A 27,199-nucleotide genomic window follows, 5' to 3' on the forward strand; every position below is an offset into this window, starting at 1 on the left:
CTACAAGTCAATACAAAGTCTTTGTCATCGAACGGAACAAGGAAAAGCTCAAAAAACGACTTTACCTTTGAAAACACTTAACAGGCTCTCAAAACCACTTCGCAAAACCAAAGTGACTTTTCCAAAGGTTCCTCCAAGGTCTCTACACACTCGGATGCAAGTAAAGTCACTCACAAAGCTTCCCACAGAGCTTCTTCTTCCTCCCACAGAGCTGCTGAGCTTCAAGCATTCACGCACGCTCAGCTAGATCACCCGGGCTCTGATACCAGTTGAGAGTACTCTCAACGGAAGCAAGAACGGAAGAGGGAGAGAGAGAAACAGAGAGCCATACAAGTTTTGATGGGTGCAGAACACCCTAATCTTCTTTTTCATTCATTTATATATGTGTTTGAGTATTGTACATAACCGGGTAAAGGCACAGTGACCTTTAATCCCCACACATAACTCTTGAATGAGCTTGATTGAGCTCTCGGTTGGTGGAAAGGTGCACCTCTCCCTACTAGTGATTGTCCATGAGCATTGGGCTGTGTTTTTTAAGAGACTTGCTTGGTAGGACGGAATACAATGAATGCTTTAAGAGGTTGTTCGAGTTTCGGAGATTGAATGCTTTAAGAGGTTGTTCGAGTTTCTGATCTCCATGGGCAGTTCAATGATGCTTTCACCCATTGTTTGGATATTCCAGTGAGTCAGTGGACACTTTTGATTGTTTGGAGAGCGTGTGGCCTTGTTTGGGCTGCCAGAAGGCGCTCTCAGGCTAAATGCAGGTGTTTGCACTGAGTATGGATGCCAATGGTCACATGCTTGTGACAGCAGAGCCCCGTAGGGCTAATGTGTTGTGATACTGATGCCTCGGAGTGAGGAAAGAGCACTGAATGCATGTGAGTTGGTACTCACGGTGTAATCTCTTTGTGGCACTATACCGAAAGGGACGCCAAGGCTTTGGGCCAGTCTGTGTCTTTGTGTTTGAGCAAGAGCGCTCTAGCTCCCCCTTTCTGTTTGTGGAGTGTTTGCTGAGTATTTTATTGTGAAGGCTTTTGTTTGGTTAGTGTTCTACCACCCTCTTGATAGCCTAGAGGCTGGTTTCACATGATGGGGCATGTCTTAGTTGCCAAGAATCTATGGCACATTGTTACAGGCACATTGTTACAGGCTCTGAGGCCAGGCCTACATGTAATGCAGCTACTAGTGCTCCACCTTCTGCCTCTAGTACTACTTCAGGTGATGGGTCTAATGCTACTTCTAGAGCAGCTGCATGTACTACTACATGTACTTTGCCTCCTACACAGGAGTAGATTCAGTGGGATGGTTGTGATACCAAAGCACATGCCTTGATTGTTCTTTCAGTCAAAAGGGTTATTATTCCTCATATCCGGTCTTGCAAGACAACTAAGCAAGCATGGAATCAGCTTGCATCCTTATATCAAGGGCGGAATGAGGCGAGGGTTGCCTATCTCCGCAAGCAGTTGAAGGACTTGAAGCTTGAAGAGGGTGGTAACATCAATGCCTATCTCACTAATGTGAAGGATTTGAAAGAGCAATTGGCCAATATTGATGAGATTGTGCCTTATTCTTAGCTTGTTTCTAGTACCCTTGATGGGTTGCCTGATTCTTATCACGGCTTTGCTACTACATTGAGGTTAGTTGCAGGTGGCAATGCCAACCATTTTTCTTTTGACCAGCTCGTTACTCTTCTCCTTTAGGAGGAGCAAAGTCGTGCAAATCGCAATGCTTCTATGGCTAGTGATCAAGTCTTTGCTGCGCAGCATAAACACAAAGGCAAAGGCAAGGTTTTAGCTGGTAAACCCCCTCATTCACATGCTGATCATTATCATGGTGCCTCTTCTTCCGGGGAAAGCAAAAAGAAGAAGAGATGTAACTATTGTAGGAAACCTGGGCATGTCATCTTTGAATGCAGGAAGAGAATTGCATCTGAAAAGAAGAAGAAAGAGTCTGGTCTTGCAGTATTTGGTTCTCCTAGTGCAGAAGATCGACATGAGTCGGCTAATTTTGCACAAGACCAACATCAAGATTTCTTGGTTACATGTCAGTATAATCTTGATGTTCATTATGTTCATGATGCCTGCATGGCAATTTCTGATGTTCATGATGCCTAGTTCTTTGATAGTCGTGCTAGCAAGCACATTACTTCATGCAAGAAGTTATTCAGCTCACTAGAGCATACATATAAGGGGGGGAGTGTCACATGTGCCAATAATGGATCATATACCGTGAAAGGTGTTAGGCAAGTTGCTCTTACTTCTGTTTCTGGTGGTCTTGTCACTCTAGAGAATGTGCTTTATGTTCCAGGCATTCGCAAGAACCTCATTTCTATTTCAACCATAGCTACTTGTGGCTATCAAGTTCCTTTTTATGGTGTTCGGTGTGCAGTGTATGATGCTACACATGCCTTTACCATAGTCTTGACTGGCACATTGACTAGAGGTCTATATAGACTTGATGCTTATGACACATGTTTGGATGATGCTGCACTTGCAGATGCACATGCCTTTGCTCTTCATTCTTCTACCATGGCAGATACCCATTTGTGGCATGAGAGGTTTGAACACCTCAACTTTGGGGCTTTGGTGAAGTTATATAAGGATGGTATGGTTGTTGATCTTCCCAAAATGCATATGACTTCAAAGCATGTTTGTGAACCTTGCTTGCTTGGTAAGATGCACCATTTTGCGTTTCCCAAGGATAGGAGATTTGGTGCTTCACGCAAGCTTTATCTGGTTCATAGTGATGTTTGTGGACCCATGAGGGTTGCAGCTCTTGGGGGATTCTATTATTTTGTTACATTCATTGATGACTTCACCAGGTACACTTAGATTTTCGCATTGAAATCCAAATCTGAAGTTTCTTCATGCTTCAAGCATTTTATTGCCATGGCCGAGAGTGAGAGTGGGCTGCAATACAGACAGGGGGGTGAATATATGTCAAAGGAGTTTGCTGTTTTTTTGGCTTCACGTGGCATACATCATCAATGCACGGCGTCTTATACTCCTCAACAGAATCCCATGGCTGAACGGAAGAATAGATCAGTGATGGAGATGGCCAAGTGCATGTTGAAAGGCAGGCATTTGCCTAACAAGTTGTGGTTGGATGCCGTTATGTGTGCTAATTACATTTTAAACACATGTCCCACAAAGGCATTGCAGACTATCACACCTTATGAGGCTTGGACAGGTCATAAGCCTCACATTTCTTACATGAGGACATTTGGATGCTTGGCCTATGCCTATGCCCATGTGCACGCACCAAGTTGGATGATAAGCTGTCAAGTGCATTTTTATTGGGTATAGCTCAGAGAGTAAGGGCTATAAACTCTACCAGCCCTGCACGGGCAAGTCTTTTGTCAATCGGGATGTTGTGTTTGATGAATCTTCCACTATGCCTTTGCTAGATTGTCAAAAATAGCCCATAGTTGATGCCCCAGATATCTTTGACAGCTTGATGCCTTTGTTTCCGTCAGATGCTCATGATGATGTTCCATCTGAGGCTGTACCTCCTTCATCTGTTGATCATTTGCAGCCACATGTGCCTCTAGATATTCAGCATGATATGCCTCTGATTATCAGGACCATGTGCACAAGGCTCTTGACCAGGAAAGAGCTGAAATCCAAGAGTCCGGGCTCCTTGACACATTAAAAGACAGCAAACAAGATACTCCTCAACTATCCGAAAAGAGCATGCTAGTTTTGTTGCTTATACATTGGTTCCTACAGCATGCAATGAAGAACCATTATGCCTTTAAGAATGATTGTTGGTTGAAGGCTATGCAAGCTGAATTGGATTCTATCTATGGGAGTTGGGTGACTTGTCTCCTGGCAAGCATGCCATTGGAACTAAGTGGGTTTATAAAATTAAGCGGAAAGATGAGGGTTCAATGGACCGTTACAAAGCCCATCTTGTTGCTAAGGGCTATGCTCAACAGCAAGGCATTGACTTTGAGGAAATTCTTGCTCCTAATTTGAGGATCACTACTATTCGCATTGTTGTACTGTCATTGGGAGGTGCATCAGCTTGATATCAAGACAGCTTTCCTTCATGGTCATTTGTAGGAAGAGGTCTATGTTTCCCAACCTCCTGGCTTTGAGGTTGAAGGTTTTGATTTTCCGACTCTTTCTCCAGCACTAGCCTTCCATTCTTTGAGCTTGGTGAAGACTTGAGACTTCTTTGTGATGCAACAGATCCAAATCATCCTATTGAAATCATCAATGAAGGTAAGATAATACCTAGCTCTAAAGAATGATGTCATGGGCATCTTTCCACATATGTCAAAATAAACAAACTCCACTGACGCCATGGCTTGTTGAGTATAGCCTCCTTCGGCCTGTCATAAAAACCGACCAGTCAGCTTCATACTGGCCGACCAAGCTGACCGACCAGTCTGCTGCTGGTCCAGCCCTTTAAGGGCTCTAAAACCAGGGCCCTTTGGCCCACACTTCTAGGGCCTTCCAATCAAGGCAAGGACCCAGCCCTATATAAGGCATGCTACTGCCCACTAGCAGCCCCCTTTGCTGCTCTACCTGGCCTCCATGTGGCCGACCCAATCTGCTGGTCTTCCCCGCCCTTCTGCGCCATCTCCTCTGCTAGACAGCCCACCACGCAGGCGCCTCCAGCCTGCCTATGCCACCACCTATGTGCCTCTTTTGCAGGCCCATGGATTCCTGCTTTGACAGCTGCCTACATGGCAGACTGTGTGCTGCCCATGTGGCAGCCCCAATATCCCCTGGTCTACCTCCCCCATGCTCTCCTCATATGGGGGCTTACACATGGAGAGGTGACCTTTCCAACACCCCCTCTCACCGACACATCTCAGCCCAATGCCAACACGTCGATGATGATGTTCCAGTAACTCCCTGGTCGTAGTCCTCTGGAACTTTTCGATGTCAAAATCTTTTCCTGGCTTTTCATCCAGTGGCTCCTGCTCCACCAGGTCTGGTTCCACTTCCGCACACCATCCTGGTACACAGGTCCATCTTTGGTAGCACCTCCTGGCACCACCATCTTTCGTCATATTCCTACCTTCGAACTCGAGCAATCCAGCCGTCACGATCTTCCAGTTGTCCCCCTCATAATGAGTAAACAACCTCGAGTCTTCCAGGCACCATGCTCTGAGGGTCTGTTTCAACCCGTCCTTCCTTTGGCAAGGTCTGCAACCAGTGAACATTTCTAGATGAACTCTCGTTGAGTTCTCAAGCAGGTACTCTTCTGGCTTCAGTACTCTTTGTCCATCACCTTCTAGCAATCTGCGTCCGAGATTTGAAGAAGCATCAATACTTCCCCTTCTGCCTTTGAAGAAGGCCAATTCCTTCCAATCTCGTATCACCTGAGACACATGAAGAGCAGAGTCTCTCCATAGCATGCTATAAAGGCTCAAATGCAAAATGTCAAGTACATATCAGACTGTTGTACTGCCTGTGTGTTTGCCCTGAAAGCAAACCCTGTACCTCATTGAGGCACCTACCAAGAGCCTGTGTAATCCTGTACTGTCCCCTTCTGAAGTACAGCATCCATCTGACCATGAGACCTCAGGGCCCTCCATGGAATCTACCCTCGTGTTAGTGTCAACAGCCACACACCTGGAAGGTACCAAGCGCTCCATGCTGTCCTTCACCTTCACAAAGGCATCTGACTCCTCGTTGACCCACATCTCTATGTCAGACATCCTCACTGTGATTTCTTGGTCAACATATCTGACCTCGGTAACACTCGGTGATGTCACCAAGAACAACTCTTTGATTACCACATTTGCTTTGGCCTCTCCCTCTGAATCTGAGTTGGACTCCTTTTTGTTTTTTTGATCCGCCTTTTTCTTTCTACAGTCCTTTGCAAAATGTCCTAGTGTATCACAGTAGCACTTCTTCTTCTGCTTCCTCTTCAAAGTCTCCTCGTCGTCAGAGTCGTCTTTCTTGGACTTGCCACCGTTGGGCTTGCCCTTTCCTTTACTAGCGTAATCCTTTGCCGGCATCGCCTTGTCATCTTTGTCTTCCTTGTAGAGCTTCTCCCGAGCTTCTTCCTGAAGCAGTAATCGACCCAACTCCTCAAACGTCGGAGGTTTGGACCTATGTCCTGCTGTCACGGTCGTAACAAAGCTCTTGAAACTCCGAGGTGGTCTCCTCAGTACCATCAAGGCCAAATGGCATGAGTCTGCCTTCTAACCAACTGCCGCCAATTGATCCCTCACCACCTTGACCTTTGTCAAGTGGCTATGTGCCGTATCTGGGAGGTGTTGTCTGTCTCGTACAGATCCTTCAGAGTGACCCACGCCTCTACTGACGTCTCGGCCATCTGGATATGTGGAAGAACAAAGTCCGCCGTAGTCCCTATGATTAATGCCAAGGCATGGACATCTCTGTCTTCCCAAGCTTCGAGCTCCTCTCTATCTACTGCCATGACTATCTCCCCTTACCTGTCCACCATGTCCTCCGGCTTCGCCTCCACTCCCGTGATCAGCTTCCATAACTTCCAAGCCACTAAATGACTCCGCATCTTCACTTTCCAGATCGGGTAGTTGGTCCCGTCTAGTTTTCCACAATCTCCAAAGTTAGGGATAGTGAATGAGAGAAAACTGGGGGAGGAGGAAGGGAGAGCAGAGGCTGTTGAGGTCGACATCTCTGTTGTTTATACCACACAACAAAGTCAACCAAACTCAATTTCAGTAGACCAGAACTCTGAACGCACCTGACTGAACCTGAGTCACCCTCCTTCATGCAAGGGTACAATCCTCTAGTCGTGGAAGTCGATTCCCTAGAGCTTCTGAATCAAGGTCGTCCTTCAGCAAGGTCCCTGCCTTCAGGCTCCCACACCTGTGAGCCTCCTACTTGGGCTCTGATACCATGTTAGAAATGACCCAGCAGAGGGTACGCACAGCGGAAGACTGATAGAATCGCCTAGGAGCTCACACAGTGTGGTGTGGGGTGTGGAATCACAAACGTCTTAACTTATGTGCCTAGAACAAATGTGCAGACTCATCAATAGACAATGAACCAACCAGATAAAGAAACCACCAAAATAATATATTTGCATCCAAAGCTATGGACACAATACAAAAGAGATAGAGTCCCACCAATGGTGTGGTCCTCTAATCTTACCACAAGGTACTTCTCCTATCTGTTGGCTATCTCTCGACTCGAGCCCGCGTGCTCCACCTCGAGCGTCTGTAGACTTTCCGTCCAGATCCCTTCCACCTTGCTATCTTTGCACCAGCCTAGGTGGGCAGCACTCTAAGCTAGGTCTGCAGCTCTACAGCCCACTTGTCTCCTTCTGGATAGAGGCCCACAGGTAGCTGATCTGCTGCTCCTTCTGCTCCCTGAACTGCTGCTGCAAGTGATGATTTATGAGGGTTGGAGGCCCTCCTTTTATAGGCCCAGGGGCCTGTCATAAAAACCGACAAGTCAGCTTCATACTGGCCAACCAGTCTGCTGCTGGTCCAGCCCTTTAAGGGCTCTAAAACCGGGGCCCTTTGGCCCACACTTCTAGGGCCTTGGCCCTCCAATCAAGGCAAGGGCCCAGCCCTATATAAGGCATGCCACTGCCCACTAGCAGCCCCCTTTGCTGCTCTACCTGGCCTCCATGTGGCCGACCCAATCTGCTGGTCTTCCCCGCCCTTCTGCGCCATCTCCTCTTCCAAACAGCCCGCCACGCAGGCACCTCCAGCCTGCCTATGCCGCCACTTGTGCGCCTCTTTTGCAGGCCCATGGATTCCTGCTTTGACAGCTGCCTACATGGCAGACTGTGTGCTGCCCATGTGGCAGCCCCAATATCCCCTGGTCTACCTCCCCCATGGTCTCCTCATATGGGGGCTTACAGATGGGGAGGTGACCTTTCCAACACTCCCACTATAAATATATTACACAAGACGGTCCTCTAAAGGAGAAGATCAACTGACCCTTCCAAGGTCATGTTACCTCAACTAGAGTATAGCAGTCAATGACCCACTTGTGAGACCCATACCAGAAGGACAAAGGGTTAGAGGACATAGGGAGTTAGGGTTGCCTGGAGCAAGAAATCGCACATAACTATTTGGAGAACTGGCTGTGTCACCACAATGTAAATATCCGAAGTCAAAGTACAGTTGACCATTTATTTGATCGTAATTAAAGAGTTTTCATTTGTGTTAATTATGGTCAAAGAGTTCTTTTAATGGTCAAAGATACTTGACTTTGGTCAAGTAAGCCTGATTTCGATCAGGAAGACTTGGTTCATTACCAAGAAAGCTAACTGCGGTTAACCAGAGAACCACAGAGTTGACTACGGTTAGAGTGTTGACTTCGGTCAACGAGACTTGGCATGCCAAGAGGGTTAACTACAGTTAACTAAGTTGTGCCAACTTCGGTTGGAGAGATGTGCCAGCTTTGGTTGGAGAGACTTGGCCATAATTAAGGTGCCTCGACCATTGGTCAAACCCCCTTAATCATGATCAAGAGGGTTGATCTCAATCAACCAGAGAAATGTTTTATGTTGTGCGCTTATGTGTTCAGCGGGGATGGCCACCGTGACTGGGATTAGTCCGTAGTTTGTTATTTGCATGCAAAGCGCTAACAATTAATGGGTGCCATGGTGGTGCACTTTAATTAATTGTTGTAGGTACTAAGAAGAGTTGATTGGAGCTTAGCAAGCAACCAGAGGATGTTCGTGTGACCAAGGAACATCGAAGACCCTAGAGATTGCCCTTTGTGGCATATACTAAATTTTAGTTAGTTATTTTGACACTTGGCATGTTGCCAAAGTAATGAGCTTGAAGCTTTTTGGAAAAAGGATTCACGTTTAACAATTTGCAGCACACAACTCTACGCTGAACTTCTCTCTTCATGAATAAAGCCTTCGGGGGGGTCCAGCCTGACTGTTGTCCTAAGCCCTAGTACTATGTAGAGTGAGAGAGAGAGAGAAAGAGAGTGTTTAAAAGAGAGAGTGTCTGTTGTTATGTGATGTTTTCCTACAAAGTAATTAAAAGAGGGAGCTGTTCGTAGCGAATTAAAGACACGGAGGAATTTCATTGGTATCAGAGCCTGCCATCGAGGCTTTTTCAAGCTTTGACAATCGGGCAAACATAGAGTTGAGCAGTATTCTAGATGATTAGTCGACATCTTTCCTTGGTGAAGAATTGGAATAGGCGACATCCACTACTTACTCAAGGCTTTGTTAGCAAACGGGAGTCGAACGTGCATTAAATTGCCTTCGTGCTAATTCGCTTCTTGCGATGAACAAGGGACTGCTTTGCTACGCGTGACACCAAAATGGTGAAAAAGAGCCAAGGTGTAGGCTTGGCACAGGAACGTTGAGGTTGTGTGGCAGTTTGTCTCATACACATCAAAAGGGCTCATGAGTAGGACGTGATGGCGACTCCAAGGGCTTGTGACCTGCGTGCGACAGGGTAGACCTAAGAGGCGCCTGACGGATGAATTCAAGCACACTGAGAAGCTGCAGACATTGATCGTGTTTGATGAAGGCATGCATTACCTCTATGCAAGCGCACGTTATGGCTGCGGAGGGCTAGAGATAAACTACACCTTCACGCGGACGTTTGGTGATGGCGCGACGACGGACGTGAGCAAAGGATCTTTCACAGTCGATTCTCTGCGTTGCACATAGAAGTTTTCCGCGATGCCTTATGCCGATCAAGCCAGCCAAGGTCTGAAACCTTAGGCTGACATGGCAGCCAAGCTAACATGGCATCCAGCTCAGAGCTGACGGGGCACAAACGAAACGTGGTAGTGCACAGAACAGTGCTGACGTGTCATTCTGACACGTGTCAGCTAATGTGGCGGATCCACATGCAGAGATGATGTGGCATGCATGTGTGAGCTGACCTGGCATTCTGATAGGTGACACGTGGATGTTGACATGGCTGACCAGGGGTTAATCTAACTTAACCTTGGTTAGTGACCTGGTTAGAGCTCCAGTTAGCTTGACCTTACCAGACAATTCTGGTCACTGTAACCAGACTGTGCCCAGTTCAGTTACCTTGGTCAGTGGTTCAGTTAGTGGTCTAGTTACAGACCAACTAGACTGTTTTTCTAACCAGACCAGAGCAGCACTAGTCTGGTTAGTGTAACCAGCTGGTTACAAATCCAGTTACTGTCCCCCAAAAAAAAGAGAGTTTTTTTCCTGTCAGTTTTTACCTGTCAAAAGGTACACTGTCAGTACTTTATCTGTCAGAAAAGCAACAGAAAAAGCAAAAAAAATCAGAGATTTGCACAAGTAAAGAAATGCATGCCTTGGTGCTCAGAAAAGGGAATCAGATGCATTTTCAGTGCTTTTTGCAGCAGCCAGGAAAGGGGCAATACAATTGTTGATGCTTTGGCAACCTTGTGGGTTCATGCTTTGAGTTGACAGCCCATTACTGGTACAAGTTGTGAATGCAATACACCTCTTGCTGAGGTATTTCTTTTGGGAAAGCAAAGGCTGAGTGCATTAGTTGCATACACAGTGTGTGTAAGAGTTTGCAGATCTCAGTCAAGTTGCAGAAATAGCTTCACAGCAGCATGCCCAATCATCCCATGCGGGAATGGCAGAGTCTGACCAGGTACAGCAGGCTGAGGCTATACATATAAATAAAGAGAATGCCTATAAAGAGTTGATTACTCAGTTGGGAGAGGCAACAAGTGATCCCTTGTTTTTGTTAGAATTATAGATATAATTCAGCAGTGACCAATGTAATTTAATAAGCTAGTTAGGGGTACTTTTCCCTCTTTAAGAGGTTTTTCCCCCTAACCACAGTTAGTTCACTAACTATAGTTAGTGACTACTAAGGTTTTGTCACTAGGACAAAACCTCTAGTGACAAAACCTTATCTCTCACTCTTTCAGTTGTACTCTCACACTCTTCTATTGCAACTAAGCTTTCAAGCTTTCAGCTCTCAGCTCACTCTCTTGCTCTCTCTCTCTCCCCAAAACTCACATTTGGTATCACAGCGGGTTCAAGAGCTCCATGCTCCCTGCTCCCTTCAGCTCATGCTCTCTACCTCCAGCTCCAGCCCAACATCTCCTTGCAATCTCGCTATCCTTTCTGATCGTGATCGTCCGTACGTTCGCCGTACCTGCACTTCCTTTCTGATCGCCGTCCGTACGTTCCCCATACCTTTTTGCGTCAGTACCGTACAGCTCGTACTTGCAATCCTACCGTACGTACTTGCGCATACCGTACAGCAAGACCAGCGCCGTACAACTCATACCTGCAACCTCGTCGTAGTACCTGCTTCCGTACAAGTCCTGATTCCGTACAGCTCGCCGTACATCTGCACTTCTCCGTACATCCCGAATCTGCTCGTCCGTACATCGACTGTACTCTATCCGTACTAGTTGACTGTCCATACCGCCGTACATCTGCAGGACATTCGGTACAGCTAGTCCATACATCGTTGAGTGTCCGTACACCATCGGCCGTACAGTTGTACGGTTCTTACTCCAAGTGTGTACCTAGCCATACAGGTTGTACTTGCGCACAAGCTCTTCCTTGCACGTGATCTTTGGCAGGCACATTTTGCAGACAGCCATTGTTTGGCTTAGTTTTTGGGAGCACATTTGGGGCATCTTGTTTGTTGCAGACATGGCAATCAAGTTGCAGAATCTGCTTCAGAAATTTGGGGATTTTTGGTTCTGCTTGCAATCTTGCAGACAAAATTTGGGACTTTGCAGATAATTGCAAAATTTAAGGCTTTTAGTAAAATTGCCCCTTTCTCGTTGCAATTTCAAGCTCAAAATTTGGGGCTTTCAATTTTGCAGTACAATTTCTTGAAGAATTTGGGAATTTTGTGATTACACTGCAATTTCGCAGTGAAATTTGGAGCTTTTGCAGACAGAGTGCAATTCTTGCAACATTTGGGGCTTTTGATTAATTTGCCCCTTTCTGGTTGCAATTTCGGGCCTATTTTGGGGCTCTTATGTTGGGAGAACAATTTTGGAGATTTCAGTTCATACTGCCTTTCTTGAAGTGTTTTGCACCACTTCTGGCAGATTCTGGAGAGTTTTTCGATGCTTGGACAAATTTCTAATAGTGCAAGTGCAGAAATCTGAGTTGCATTTACAGCCAGTGCTTGGCTGTGTTTTTTGGGAGTTGTGCATTTCATTCCCAGTAAGGGAATTCAGTTTTGTATCTGCTAAAATCTCTTTCTCAGATATGGCCCAGCAAAATGATTTCCAGTTCGGTGGTCTTTCACAAGACAAGTTGGATGGTACCAACTACTCCCTCTGAAGTTTTATGGTACGCAATATTCTGATTTCTCGCAATTTATGGGATTCAAAGTGGTGGTAATCATCTCTGAATCAGGAATAATCTCATCAATGTTCAATAATTGCTCTCTGAGATCCTGTAGCTTTGTGAGGTGGACTGACATGGAGTCACCCTCTTCCATATGTGTATTACTTAACTCTCTTTTCAAGAAAGATACCCTTGCATCATTCCGGGCTGCATACATGCTTTCTAAGATATCCCACGCTGCCTTCGAGGTCTTACACGACCGGATATGCGGAATGATAAATCTTTTCACTGAAAGAGAGGTGCATGACAAAGCTAAGGCATCCCGTGAATCCCATCTCTTCTGCTCTGGAGTACTGGCTATAGCTGCACCAACAACTTGTTATGCAGCTCCACCCTGTGCACGACCTCTTCCACCTCCTTGCTGAGGAGGGGTATTAGGTGCCATACCTGCTGGTTGGATCTCACCCCCATTCACACCTGAGTCTTATCTCAGCTCTCATACCTCGCTGAACTTATCATTGAGAGGGGGTGCAAATCCTCTCACTTTTCATGAGTTGATAGGACTTCTGCTTCAGGAAGAGCAGACCAGAAAAAACTTGGCTCCACGTGCAGGTGAACAAGCTATGCTCTCAAAGTTCAAGTCAAAAACAAAGGGACAGGCAAAGGCATCAGTAAATCAGCCTTCCAGTCGGTCAGGACAGCCTTCACAAAGGGCTAAAAATGATGCAAGTAAGCCCAAGAAGAAGGGTTTTTGTCATAACTGCAAAAAGCCAGGTCATCACATTGCAGAATGCACGAAAAGGCTTGCAAAAGAGAAGAAAAACACCTCCGGTATGGCTGTCTCAGATTCAGCTCCTCATGCATCTGACAGTGGGGATGCTGCAGCCAACTTTGTTGGACAGGATTATGCCTTTTTATCTTGCATTTCAGATTCTAGGCTGACTGCTCCAGATGCTCGAGATAGTACAGCCACTTGTAATGATGATACATATGCCTTTTTGACTTGCAGTTATGACCCCTCTACGGATGCATCAGCTTTCAGTGTCAATGAAACACTGAATACTTGGTATTTTGACAGCGGTGCCTCCAAACATATCACTTCTAGGAAGTGTCTCTTTACTTCCTTGCATCCACCTCCCGTTGGTAAGAAAGTCACTTGTGCCAACAACTCGTCATATTCAGTACGTGGCACAGGAGAAGTTGAGCTTACCGCCATTGATGGCTCAGTTTTCAGACTTTCAGATGTCTTGTATGTGCCTGGTATCACCAAAAATCTCCTTTCAGTGTCCACTCTTAACAGGGCTGGATTTCAGGTCATCTTTGAGGATGACAAATGTGTTGTTCGAGACAAGGAAAATGATTATGCCTTGAGATTATCTGGTACTCTGCTGCGTGGGCTTTTTCAGCTTGATCTTTTTGAGAAAAGAGCAGCCCATGCTCTTGCAGTTTCTACTCCTACTGCTGCCATGCAGAATGCAGAATTATGGCATGCCCGATATGCCCACATGCATTACAACAGCTTGATAAGCACTCTATGGTTGATGCATTGCCACCTCTTGAGATACCTCCTCCACATGCCTATGAAGGGTGCATTTTAGGCAAGATGCATAGATTCCCTTTCAAAAAGGATGGTTCAGTTAAAGCTATCCGCAAATTACAGCTTATACACAGTGATGTCTGTGGTCCCATGAGGACTCCATCATTGGGTGGTCATCTCTACTTTGTTACTTTTATTGATGATTACTCCAATTTCACTTGGGTCTTTCGGCTGAAGCACAAATCCAAAGTGTTCATGGTGTTTAATCACTTTTCAGCCATGGTTGAAAATGAAACTAAACTCAAGATACAGACATTGCGCACAGATAGAGGTGGGGAATACTTGTCTGCAGATTTTGATGCTTTTCTGAAAGGCAAGGGTATTGTGCATCAGCTCACAGTGAGGCTGACCCCTCAGCAAAATGGCAAAGCTGAGAGGAAAAATAGAACTCTTATGGAGATGGACAGATGTATGCTGAAAAGCAAACACATGCCTCACAAATTCTGGCTTGAAGGTCTGATGTGTGCCAACTACATCTTAAATCAGGCTCCCACTAAGGCTTTGAAAACAAAAACTCCCTATGAGGTCTGGAATGGGAGAAAGCCCATACTTGGATCATTTCCGAGTCTTTGGATCCCTTGCATATGCTCATGTGCCAGTTGAATTTCGGCATAAGTTGTCAGATAAGGCAATTAAGTGCATATTTGTTGGGTACAGTGCTAAAAGCAAGGGGTACCGTCTCGACAATCTTGCTACATGCAAGATCATTGTCAGTAGAGATGTGATATTTGCAGAAAATTCAGCTCACACTCAGGCTGAATTTCATTTGCCTTCTTCTTAAGAGGATGTTTTTGAGGGGTTGCTACCCATTGCCTTGGGTTCCCCTCCTGATATTTCGGATGCAAATCAGAATTTACAGCCACCTCCCGATGCTCCAGTTCAGCCACAAGACGTCTTGCCACCTCCACAGGCAGTGGAACACGTGGTTCAGCAAGAAATTGCAGACATACGTGCAGCAAAAACAGTCCCAAACTTGCTGTTACAGACTCTCAAGGAGAGTAAGATTGATGCTCCATTACCTGGCAAGACTCGCAGTGCAGCAAGGCACATGGAAGGTGCTAATTCAGTGGAATCAGCATATGCAGGTACTCTTCTCGATGAGGAGGAGCCTGCAACATTCGAAGAAGCAAAGGACAATGTGCATTGGATGAATGCCATGCACGATGAGTTGCAGTCCATTAAGAAAAATCAGACTTGGGATGTTGTAGACTTGCCACCAGGTAAACATGCCATTGGCACACGATGGGTTTTCAAGGTAAAACGGAAGCCAGATGGCTCCATTGACAGATACAAGGCAAGGCTGGTTGCCAAAGGCTATGCTCAGAAAAAGGGCATAGATCAAGGAGGGGATGTCTCCGAGTGTGATCTATGTGTCAACCCTCTGTCTGAGCTGTCGGGTCACAAGCTCCAGGTCACGATTATGTCGAGGCCTCGTCTCGCGGGGGTCCATGTGATCAAGCTGAAAGAACTAAGTGATAGAGCTCTGAGATGGATCAGCCGAGAAAGAAGTATGCTCTCGTCCCCGTGCTCGGAGTATCCTCTCGCAGTGTCTAAGTACCTCATGAATGAAACCTGTCAAACACCACTGGTCTGGGTAGGAGAGGAAACGGGGCAAAATCCCACTATCTCTGAAGAGGCAGTAGAAACGCCCTCGGATCTCATAGTAAACAGGACACCTAAAGATGAAATGCTCCTCTATCTCAACCTCCTACAAATCACACAGTGTGCACATGCGCCTCTCCCTGGGTAGTCGCTCTGCTTTGCCGCTCTCGATGCGAAGCCTGTGTCAAGAGACCCGGAACTGCCCAAGAGAGATCCTCAGCGAGTGGGGTAGGTGAATCTTCGTGTATCTTGGTGGGTCAATGAAACCCTTTGCTGTGATATATAAGAGGTGATCTCTGTAGAAGCTAAGCTTCACTGGGAGTTTACTCGGTCCCAACCAGGTCCGAAATATGTGTAGCCGTAGTAGATCCTCACAAATGACCTGGTTGACCTCGTGTGATAGGAGGGGAGAAAACGGAGCATCCATGCTGTACTAGAAGGGAGGTAGTCTATCCATGAGGAGCCCCAGTCGCTCAAACCATCTCTCTATTCGTGCATACGAGCACCTCTGGTCCCCCCCCTGCTGCAAGTGCCATAGAAGAGAATAGAACTATCCATGGTAGCCTGCTACGCCCAGAGGTGATATTCTCTGATACGTGATGACCTAAAATGCAGCATCTAGCTGTAAAGGGGGTGACCCAAACTCAGCTTGAATGACCTGGTGAGGAACAGATGGCTTACCACCACGAATCGTCCGTGATACATGAGAACTTGTAGCCACTCCACACGGGCCCACTCTGTGTTTGACAAGTCTGGCCCCCAACATGAGCTGCCGTACATCCCCGCTGGGCGAACCAAGGAGTCAAAGAGCAACCCCTTGGTGCGTGGATCCTGAAAGTGCGAGCGGAAGCACTGCCTCTCTAGTCTAGCCAATGAAGCATATCCTCTGCTCAAGCGTGCCTGCATAGAGTTGCTGAAAATTATGGCTCCATGTAATGCATCTAGCAAGTCATCAATCCGAGCCATCGGATACCTCTTCTCAACAGCGATATTGTTCAGTGACTGTAATCTATACAGAGACCAAAAGTATCGTCTTTCTTTTTCTTCAATATCACTGGCGAAGCAAAAGGTGAGAAACTGGGCTAAATCTACCCCAGCTTGAGGTATTCTTTCAGTTGCCTTCGCACCTCTGCTTCCTCAGTAAAACTTAACCTATAGGGAGGCCTATTTGTAGGTTCTACCCTTTAGAGAAGTTCAATCTTATCATGGAGAGTGCCTCCACATCTCTGTGTCCAATTTTGCACTGCTACTAGATTTGCTGGTGTGATGACATTGATTACTCGATCCGTTGAGTCCTTGGGCTTCACCTCCAATCCTTGGGTGATCTCCCAGATCAGCCTCACAACCAAGTGACTTTTGAGCTTTACCTTCCAGATGGAAAGTTGCTCCCCTCCAATTTCCCACTCTCTCCGAAGTTAGGAATAGGCATGTGTGAAGCCATTTGCAAGCGCTTGAAAGAAGACTTGACAATCTCTAAAGTAGCCTAAAGCAAAAAACGGATTTTTCAGCACCTTACTGAAGTGGTGTCTCCTTTTTGAAGGGGCGCCTTCCTTCGGTGCGTTCGAACAAATCACGAGGATGCCACCTTTGGTCCTGATACCATGTTAGAATGATGGGGCTGTTTCAACAGAAACCCTAATGAAGCGGAATAAACTCAAATCCTCACTGATCTCTCTCAAGATAGATGCACTCACAGAAATTCCACACTGAAAGTACAAAATAGAAAGGGGAAGTAGAACTCAGAATATATTCATATGCACTTGTGCAAAAATCGCTCGAGGATGAGCTGAACACATCCAGCCAGAGAGCTGCATAAAATAGCAACCAAGGATGATTGCCTCCTATTAAGGACTACAAAGCAGAAAGCTGTATCACACTCCTTCAACCTGTGGGGCCTTTAGAGGCTTCTGTGGCTGCTAGGAAAAGTATGCTAAGATAGGCACCTATTTATAGGCAATGTGGAGGGCTGAACCATGCACTAGAATAGCCGACCCAGTCTGCAAAACCACCCAACTGGTGTATGCAAACACAGACCAGGTCTGCTCCAAAATACTTGACAGGGATACTGCCATCTATCGTAGTGCTATAACTCCACCTTCTGATGCAGCCTGAAATTCCTCCCTATCTTTAATTCACTACGAACAGCTCTACCATCAGATCCATTAGAGCCGGGGATGTGCATAAAAGAGCTTTTAGAAGTAGGTTTGGACATTATGAGTTTTTGGTAATGTCCTTTGGACTTACCAAAGCTCCAGCTACATTCGTCATGCTTATGAATGATTTACTATGCCTGTATATCGGGAAGTTTGTAGTACATTTTATTGATGATATCCTTGTTTTCAGCAAAAGTATTGCTGAGCATCGTCAACACCTTAAGAATAGTGTTCAGTATTTCAAGAAAAGCCAGTTTGTATGTAAATAGAAAGCAAATTGTGTTGTGCATGGCAAGACTTAAATATTTAGGATTCATTATTACTCCTGAGGGGGTGGAAAAGAGATGCCCAGAGAAGAGAGAGAGGGGGGGCTGCCACATGGGCAGCAGCTCACAAGAGAAGAAGGCTGCAACAGATGGCGCCAATTGGCAGGGCATCCAAGGGATGGAGCGAGCCTGCAAGAGGGCAGATCTGGAGCAGCAGGTACAAAGAGAATCCCGGGCCAAAAGTGCCTGGGATGAGAAGGGCTATGAGCAGGTTAAAGGGCCTGCAAGAGGGCCCGGCAGCAGCACAAGTGTTGCAGGGAAGGGAGGGGCTGCAATGAGCAGCACCCTGCGCTTATATAGGGCCAGGAAACTGGTGGGCCACATAGGCCAGCCCACAGCCCCATGCATAGAGGGGACTGGGAGGGGGCTGGCACACAAAGCAAGGGGGCTGGGCCCCCACTTCAAGGCAAGGAGCACACAGCCCTAGAGATGTTCCCACAGCCCAATAAATATGGGCCTGTGGAGTCAGTTTTATGGCAGACTGGTCGGCCATATTAGGGCAGGCCAGTCGGTCACTTCAAGGGGCCCTTTGGGCCTATAAAAGGAGGCATCCAGCCTCATTCTTCATATTCAACAGCTCAGCCATCAGAGGAGCAGCAGAAGCAGCTATACTCACACCCTCAGGCCTACATCCAGGAGGCAGAGGAGACTAGGAGTTGCTGCTGCAGACAGAGTTCATATAGGGCCGGACCTTGGCTGTCTTCTAGGGCAGCAAGGTGTTTGGATTTGGACAGAAAGTCTACAGACGCTCGAGGTGGAGCACGCAAGCTCAAGTCTAGAGATAGCTCGCAAGTAGGAGTAGGATCTTGTTGTAAGATCAGAGGACCACACCATTGGTGGGACTCTGGATCTATCTCTTTGACTTAATTTTCCAAAACAAGCACGTACATGGAAGCACAAACCTTTTGTCTGCAGCAGCAATACTGAGAAGTTCTGCCATATTTGTGGATACCAAGCGCTGAACACCTTCCAAACACAAAACATCTTCTCTCAATACCTTAATACTCTCCTCTGACAATGACTGCTTCAAATTGTAACCCTTTATGATGGTGTTGGCTACTTCAAATGCTAGTATTTCAATTCTGCTCCCTTTTGATACAGCTCCAGAAGAAAATCCACTGCCAAGATTCAAATTTATCATACTGCTTCCCAGTGTATCCAGCGCTTCAACTGCTTTCCCAAGGCCAGCAGTTCCAGCCTTTCCAAAAAGGAAGCCTACTTCATACACCTGCCAACAAATTGAGTATAGGATCAAAGATTGCACATCGGTACTGCAGGAAACTAAATACTGGGAATACGAGGACTACACACTCTAAACAATGGAAACTACTTGACATGTTATGTTCTTGCAACCTTTTAAAAACGGAGCTATGATCAATCATTTGCATGAGATGCCATACTGTGAAGAAGACTTCATCTTTCATTAAATGTGAAGTCTTCCATTAAATGCTCTAGAGACAATTAGAGAATCTTAAAATCCTCCCGTCCTTGCACGCCATTCTTTGTTTTGAAAACATGGAAAGAAGAAATGACAACCAGACATCATTGAAGATACTAGTCTTAACATTTGAATGTCCACAACCTGTCCTTCCTTCTCCCAGTGTATCTGCAACAGCAACTGTGATGGGGATGTCAGGCTTGAGCTTGTACACACTTGTACAGAGGTGCGGTGAGACCTCCCTTTCAAACCAATTTCGTTCTTTTTTTGTAAATCAAATGTCGTTTCCTTTTCTGAGGTAACAATGCACCTCACATAGAGAACAGAAAACGCATTAATGACTGGATGCAAGTTGCTTCATGCATTTTCTTATCAATGTTGCTGATTGTATGCAAGTGATTTCTTGGTCAAATGTTAAGGTTTATGTGCCTGTTGCTATGCCTTATTTGAATTTCAAAATCAAATGCCTACGGCCAGGCTGCATTCTCCTCAGGAGAAGGAAAACCAGTGCACTTCAAATCTGAGTATGCAGCTTGTGTAGGCATGCATGGTACTGAGCACACAGATTCGTTATGCATCTGCATGCAGAAATCTTAGAATGCAAAAACTTCTCCACAAGCTTTGTCTGCAGAGTTTCTCAATTACCAGCTCAGCAAAATGCAACAAGTTGACCTGCTGCAGCACATCAATTCTTGTGTTATGCAGGCTACTTTCTGTGATTTCTATGCGGTCCTACATTTGGTAAAATAAGCATGCCAAGACAAATGAATGGCTCAAGGGCAAAGTGGGAAAATGAGTCGAAGAAAAGAAAACTTTTTTCAACAAGGAAAAATGGCTACAATTGCTCAAACAGAAATTGCAAGGGACAATCACTACATTTCACTTGCTGGAAAAAGTTTTTAATCATGTACTCAAAAAAAATACATGAGACCCTCGCTTAGAACACAACACTTGAGAAGGCTGTCATGAATGCCCAAGAAGAAGCCATATGCTATATACAAGATGCCACAAGAATGAGTCAACAAGAAGACAATCCAAAAGCATAAGGAATATTCTTATATCAACTCTCAAATAGACTCCACAGAAGCCATATACTACATACAAGATGCCGCAAGAAGTGAGTCAGCAAGAAGACGATTCACAAGCATAAGAAGTAAACTCTCAAATAGACTCCATGCAGGCAGCCCACCAATTTGCATGGGTCGAAAGACAAAAAAGTTAAGTCCAAAGAACAAATGATGCACTCCAAAGGGCAGCACAAATCATTCTTATGGTTTTAATATTTGCTATGGAACGTGGGGCTAAGCACCATATTTATATCCGGAGTAGGGGCTGGCACCTCACTCTAATGGGCCATCCACGTGACTTCATGTCTAGGCAACCAACTAGTCAGCTCAAGTAAGCCTTGGGTTGGTCTAGAAGGAAAAAGAGTAGGTCTCTTCCTTTAAAAGATGCTGCCAAATCAGGATGAAGCAAAGAGTGTACCAATGTTGATGCTCTCCCAAGCCTTGCTCTCTACACTTCAACAGCCTTCATAATCCTTCAAGATGGATGAGGGGAACAGCTAGAGGGTGTAATGGGCAGGGGGTCTAGAAAGAAGATTGTGGGCATCATGATTTATGTTACCTACACACATTCCGGACCTGGCTGGGCGGCCCGAGTGATCTTCCAGTGAAGCTGGGCTTCTACAGAGATCACTTATTACATATCACAGCAGAGGGTTTCATTGACCCACCAGGGTACACTCAGATTTATTTACCCAACTCATTGAGGATCTCTCTTGGCCAGTTCTGGGTCTCTTCACATAGACTGTGTATCGAGCACAGCGACTACCCAGGGAGAGGTGCATATGCACTTTGTGTGACATGCAAGAGGTTGAGACAAAGGAGCACTTCATCTTCAAGTGTCCTGTTTACTATGAATTCCGCGGGCATTTCTACTGCCTCTTCAGAGACAGCTATGGGGCTTTGGGCTTTGGCTCGATTCAACTCCTACCCAGAGCAACGATGTTTGGCAGATTTCGGTCATGAGGCACTCAGACTCCGCAAGAGGATACTTCAAGCACAGAGACAGGAGCAGACTTCTTCCTTGGCTGATTCCTCTCAGAGTCCTATCACAGAGTTTTTCCAGCCAGATCACATGGACACCCACGGGACGATGCCTCGACATGACCGTGACCCGGAGCCTGTGACCCGACAACTCAGACAGAGGTTGACACACATATCACACTTAGGGACATCCCCTCCATGTTTAGAGTCGGGTCTCGCCCAATGGGGGTCACAGTAGCCCTGGTTAGACGCAGAGCTATGACTAGGAGACATGCTAGGGCTGCACTTTTGAGTGGCCGACAGCACTCTATCGCCGATTTCATGCCCCCATTGCCACATCCACCCCGATGTCTTGATGGTGATGGTGATGATGATGATGATGATGATGATGATGATGATGAGATAGTCGACTACCGACATGACATGACTATATTGTATTTAGGATTTAGTACTGACATTCTGCATATTTTGCATTTGCATTGGTGTGGATGCTCGTTTAGTAGCTCCACCACCACAGATCGTTTGTACTAGGTTTTTCACAGTCTCATAGACCCATCAGTCTTCCGAAGACTTTAATAAACTTTCTTTCTTTCTTTCTTTCTTTCTTCATTCCTTCTGTTGAAGCCTGGCAATCAATAGAATACCCCCCTTACATATCTGCAACTTTCTCATTGAAGAGGGTTGTTTGAGTCCTACTGAAGGGCTATACTGAAGTTGTGAAGCTATCCATGGCCGAGGCATGGCTAAGACTGTACTATGAGGTGATTGCTGAGGAGTTGTGAAAGATCTTTTTATAAAAAAAATCTGTTTTGTTTTTTGAGCTTTGGTTTTTTGAGACCCTGAGTCACCTAAGATAGCTAAAAACTGGAAGGACACCTGGCCTATGTCCACTATGAAAGTTAGGACATTTAAGACTTTCCAGCCCAACATGGATCAACCTTAGTTAGTCAAACCTAATCAAACCTAGGCCCACTGTACCTAATCCAAGCTAGGTTTACCCAACCTAACCTAACCCAAGCTAATATAACTTGAGCACCTTTACTATGGTAAAACTAACCTAATTAGACAACTTTATCTACATTGTAGTTACGTATCAGTGGCGGTGGCAAAGAGGAACGGTGAAAAGCATCTCAATGAGTAGTGGCAGCGAGGAGTGAAGCAATTGTATGCACTCCTATGGACGACAATCCAAAGGCTATATGCCTCCCTTACTTTTAGTGGGGGAACTAGAAATCGAAGTGTCTTGGCCTTTGTGCTTGGCCATTCGCAAAGCTCAAGTTTGGCACCCTTGCCGAGCCTTTTAAGGCTCCCGGCGAGCTTGGAGTGCATGGCCTTAGCCAAAGTTCTAGCTGGATCGGTGAGAGGCATTCTATTGTTGTCTATTATTCCAGAATTTGTGCTTGTCTCTTATCGACACGTAGAGGTTTAGAACCTCTCAGTGCTCTCTAAAGGGGAAGGGAAAGATTGATTTATATAAGATTGCGGAATATTGCTTTACTTCATAGATTTGCAAGACAGACATTGAAATGTACAAAAATAAACACATGTTTAAAGGGCAAAGGCGCCCCCCCCCCTTATCCAGCCTCTTTATTACAATGAGATACAAGACCATATAGGTATCACCAAGACAAATGAGCGGATAAGGTAGAGTTTCTTTTGGGAAGGTCTGTGGAGAGATGCAGTGAAAAACATTGCTGGATGTTTGCCATGTCAGCAAACCTAGTTCATATGAAGAGTTGGACATGCTAGCATGATAAGAAAAGCTACATTGTTTGATCCCATTGCATAATCTCGCAGGAAGCATGCTATAGCATAAGCATGTTCTTTGCATCTCTTCCCTTTTCATATGACAGGCTTGTGCCTCATAAACACATTGATGATGATATAATCAATCATGTGGTGGTGCCTCCTAAGCCGGTCGGATTTGGTTGGGTGAAGAGAAGGGTTGCAAGGTTTGTGCGTTGTGTTTGCCAATGACCAAGTGCCGGGAGTTTGTGCTTCTTTAAATAGGATAGGGTTGTTTGGACTGGCTATAAAGATGTATCTGGTGCTCTGTTCCTGGGCCTATCAACGTCTCCTCAAAAATCGTTGGTAACTATCCTAAATGTTGTCATCTTTGCTATTGGATCAACTATTTTCTATTAGTCAGATCCCTCTGCTTGTGCAGCATTTAGCCATTATACTAGCTTTGTTTAGCTGAAAGAGCCATCAGATTTTCAAGACCTACTTGCTTCCAATGACTTTGCATGATGTTTGGCCTAGAGACTAAGTCCCAAGTTATGTTGAGTAGGGATTCGATCTCAATTCTCATGGCCAACTACCATTGTGAGATCTCCAAGTGAGAAGCCTAAGCAACCTCCGAGAACTTGTTGCTTCGCTCAAAGTCATCAAAATGAAGTACTAGACTCCTCCAAGGTCCTCATGTACCAATGGGAAGTCGATCCTTCTTTGTTGGAGGCACACGTGGTGGCCGCTCCTCGTTAAAAGTGCTTAAGGTAGTTGCCCTTGAAGCTAATGGGGCTTGTGGTGGTTGCCCTTGAGGCCTGAGGTGCTTATAGTGGTTTCTCTTGAGACTGAGGGGGCTTGTGGTGCTTGCTCTTGAGGCTGGGGGGCTAGCCTTCAATCTTTCTTGCTTGTGCTATTCTTGGAACATGATGTCTCACTTGGTCATTATCTTCTTTGTCAGGGGTTGTAGATGTGAGAAGTGCAGCGGTACGGAGCAACAACGGAGAGAAAACAGCAAACACTCACAAGGAAAACAACAAAACAAGAGAGACTTGCACAGGATCTCAGGGAAAACCTCCTCTACTGCTGGTCACCAATGGACCGACTAAGGGGGGTAGGTGGCCGACTACCAGGGCTGACCTGGTCTGCAACAGACCAACCAGTAGGGTCGGCTGTTGTGGGCTGATGTGAGGCCTAAAGGCCTGCCAAACAAGGCGCACACGTGCAGTCTGGTGGCAGCCCCTAGGTGGCCTGATGGCACCCCCTACACAGCTGACCTGCACAGAAAGCCTTGCACAGGCAAGCATGCAGAGGGAGAGGAGTAGGCTCACCAGTTGACAGCTTCACTTGGCTGTTTGTACATGCTCATCCTTTGAGCTTTTGTCTGCCCATGACTGTGGAATATCTAAGTTTTTTGGCTCTCTCTCTCTCTCCGTCTCTCTGAGTGTTGTATGAGCTAGATCAGGAGTGAGGTGTGTCCAACATGGTATCAAAGCAAGGTTTACAGCTCTAGATCGGGGTTACTCAGCATGTAGGCAACTCCAATTGACACTCAGGTTTGCTGCGTGGTCAAGTTCTCTACTGCAAATTCAGTTTACAGTTTATTGTTCTTTATTACAGCAAGGATGGAGGACAAAGATTCTACGGTTGCCTCTTCAGCCCCTTCTCTTCCTTCCTCCTCCTCCAGATTCCTCACTTCGGAGAGTCAGGGAAGATAGACAGGTCGAACTACCCAATCTGGAAAATGAAAATCCGGAGCCATCTAGTGGCCCGGAAGTTGTGGAAGCTAACAACAGGGGTGGAGGCAAAACCGGAAGATTTGTTGGACAGCAAGGGGAAGATGGTAATTCCAGTAGATGCTGAAGAGCTTGAGAATTGGGAAGAGAGAGATGCCCACTCCCTAGCATTAATCATTGGAACCACGGCAGACTCTATTGTTCCGCACATCCAGATGGTCGAGACGTCGTAGAAGCGTGGGCTATCCTGAAGGATTTGTATGAAACAAACAACACATCTCGAATTCTGATGCTCCAACATCAACTGTACAATCTGGACATGAATGAGGCAGACAATGTTCATGACCATCTGACAAAAGTCAAGGTCGTAAGGGACCAGCTCGCGACAGTTGGTCAGAAGGTAGACTCAAGTCATCTGGCATTGTTGACTTTTACACAAGCTACCTCGAAGTTTTAAGAGTTTCGTGACTACGGTCACTGCAGGACAGAGGACCAAGCCTCTCACCTTCGAGGAGCTTGGGCCTTTACTATTACAGGAAGAGGCTCGGGAAAAACTATTTACTCAATCGGACGAGAAGGCTCTCGTGGCAAGGGACAAGCTTGACAAGTGTAAGTTCAAAGACTCCAAGAACAAAAGCAAGACCGAGGATGCAGAGAAAAAGAGGCAGATGAAGTGCTTCTACTCTGAGAAGCTTGGTCATTCTGCTAAAGAGTGCCGCAAGAAGAAGGCGGATCTCAAGGAGGAGTAGTCCAAGTCCAAGGAGGAGCCAAATACTGAATCGGCAAACATCACGACCGGTGCTCTCTTCATCATCACTAAGTATTGCTCTGCTTCTGCAGTCAGTGAAGGAGAGGAAGGTTGGTAAGTGGACAGTGGAGCTTCAAAGCACATGTCCAACAAGGAGTGGTTCAAAACCATGGAAGGTGCGCATCCCGATTCCAAGGTCACTGTGGGGGATAACCGGTCATGTCCACTGAAGGGTGTTGGTAGTACTCCATTCATCACGATTGTAGGAAACGAGGAGTTGATTTACGATGTACTATATGTACCGAATTTGTGCAAAAACCTTTTGTCTGTCAGTTAAATGGACAAGCACAATATGTCGGCCTTATTCGACAACGGCAAAGTTACTGTCACATCCAAAGACAAACGGACGGGTGGTGGCTCAAGGTGTCAAGGAGCATGGGCTATATCAGCTCAACGCTCTGTTGGTGCACAGGGACCATGGCAGATCCAAACTATGGCATGAGCAGTTTGGTCACGTCAACTATGGCACTCTCGCCGAGATGCAAAAGACAAAGATGGTGGATGGACTTCCATTGATTGCATGCAATGATCGTGTTTGCAGGGCTTGCGTGGAAGGCAAGCAACACAGGGACAAGTTCCCACAAGAGGCCTTATCACGGGCCAAGAAGCCGCTCAAGTTGGTTCACGCCTATGAACAAAAGCAGAGCAAGAGTGAGAGAGAGAGAGAGAGTGAGCTGAACGTAAGTGTACTGAATAGTGGACTGAAATGAAGTGAGTACAAAATAGAAGTGAGGGGTTTTGTCTAAGTGACAAAACCCTATCTTCTCCACTAACTGTAGTTAGGGATTAGAATGTGGTGAGGGGGAAAAACCTCAAAGAGGGAAAAGTGCCCCTAACCTACTTATTACAGTACATTGTCCACTGCCTAGAATATGATAATGATTCTAACACCCCCTTGCAGTGCCAATAGACTTCTCATGGAGGAGTTCAAGATGACTGACTTAGGCATACTTCACTGCTTTCTTGGGATTGAGGTGGAGCAGGGAAAGAGCAGTATCTTTATTTCACAGGAGAAATATTGCAAGGAACTGCTCAAACGCTTTGAGATGGAAAATTGCAAAGTAGTAGTGACTCCCATGGAAACAGGTCTAAAGCTAAGTGTGCGTGATCCATCTCAACCAGTCGATTCATCACTATATCGACGCTTGGTGGGGAGTTTGCTATACCTCACCAATACCAAACCAGATTTTTCCTACGCAATTGGATTGCTCTGTCAGTTCTCCGCCACACCCAAGAAGGCTCATTGGGACATAGGTATGAGGGTGCTAAGGTACTTGAAGGGTAATTGGGCAAATCAATAAAACCCTTTTGTGAGATCTGTTGGTCTTGGTCTTTGAAGAAGATGAGCTTTACCGAAATCTCACAAGGTGTTCTATTTGTGTGGTACTTGCACCTACGGCATCACTTATATGAGAGGCATTGAGTCGGGAGGTTTCTGTGATAGTGATTGGGCAGGTGACATTAATACCCAGAGCTTGACCTCTGGATATTGTTTCTTACTCTCATCACGAACTGTGTCATTCAAACAACCTACTGTCTCCCTTTTATCTACAGAGACG

At 46.0% G+C, this 27,199-nt stretch overlaps 1 protein-coding gene across 1 annotated transcript in view; it reads right to left on the reverse strand.

Moving 5' to 3' along the window:
• Nucleotides 1–27,199, reverse strand: part of LOC147883381 (protein PSK SIMULATOR 1-like) — a 132,110-nt gene that overhangs the window by 82,392 nt on the left and 22,519 nt on the right. The window contains exon 2 of the mRNA XM_087399613.1: nt 18,788–19,113. Within this exon, the coding sequence (XP_087255739.1) occupies nt 18,788–19,113 (326 nt within the window). The remainder of the gene's footprint in view (nt 1–18,787; nt 19,114–27,199) is intronic.

This window comes from Dipteris shenzhenensis, chromosome 28 (genome assembly GCF_047967505.1).
Source record: "Dipteris shenzhenensis isolate YYH24624 ecotype China chromosome 28, Dip_SZ_1.0, whole genome shotgun sequence".
NCBI lineage: Eukaryota > Viridiplantae > Streptophyta > Polypodiopsida > Gleicheniales > Dipteridaceae > Dipteris > Dipteris shenzhenensis.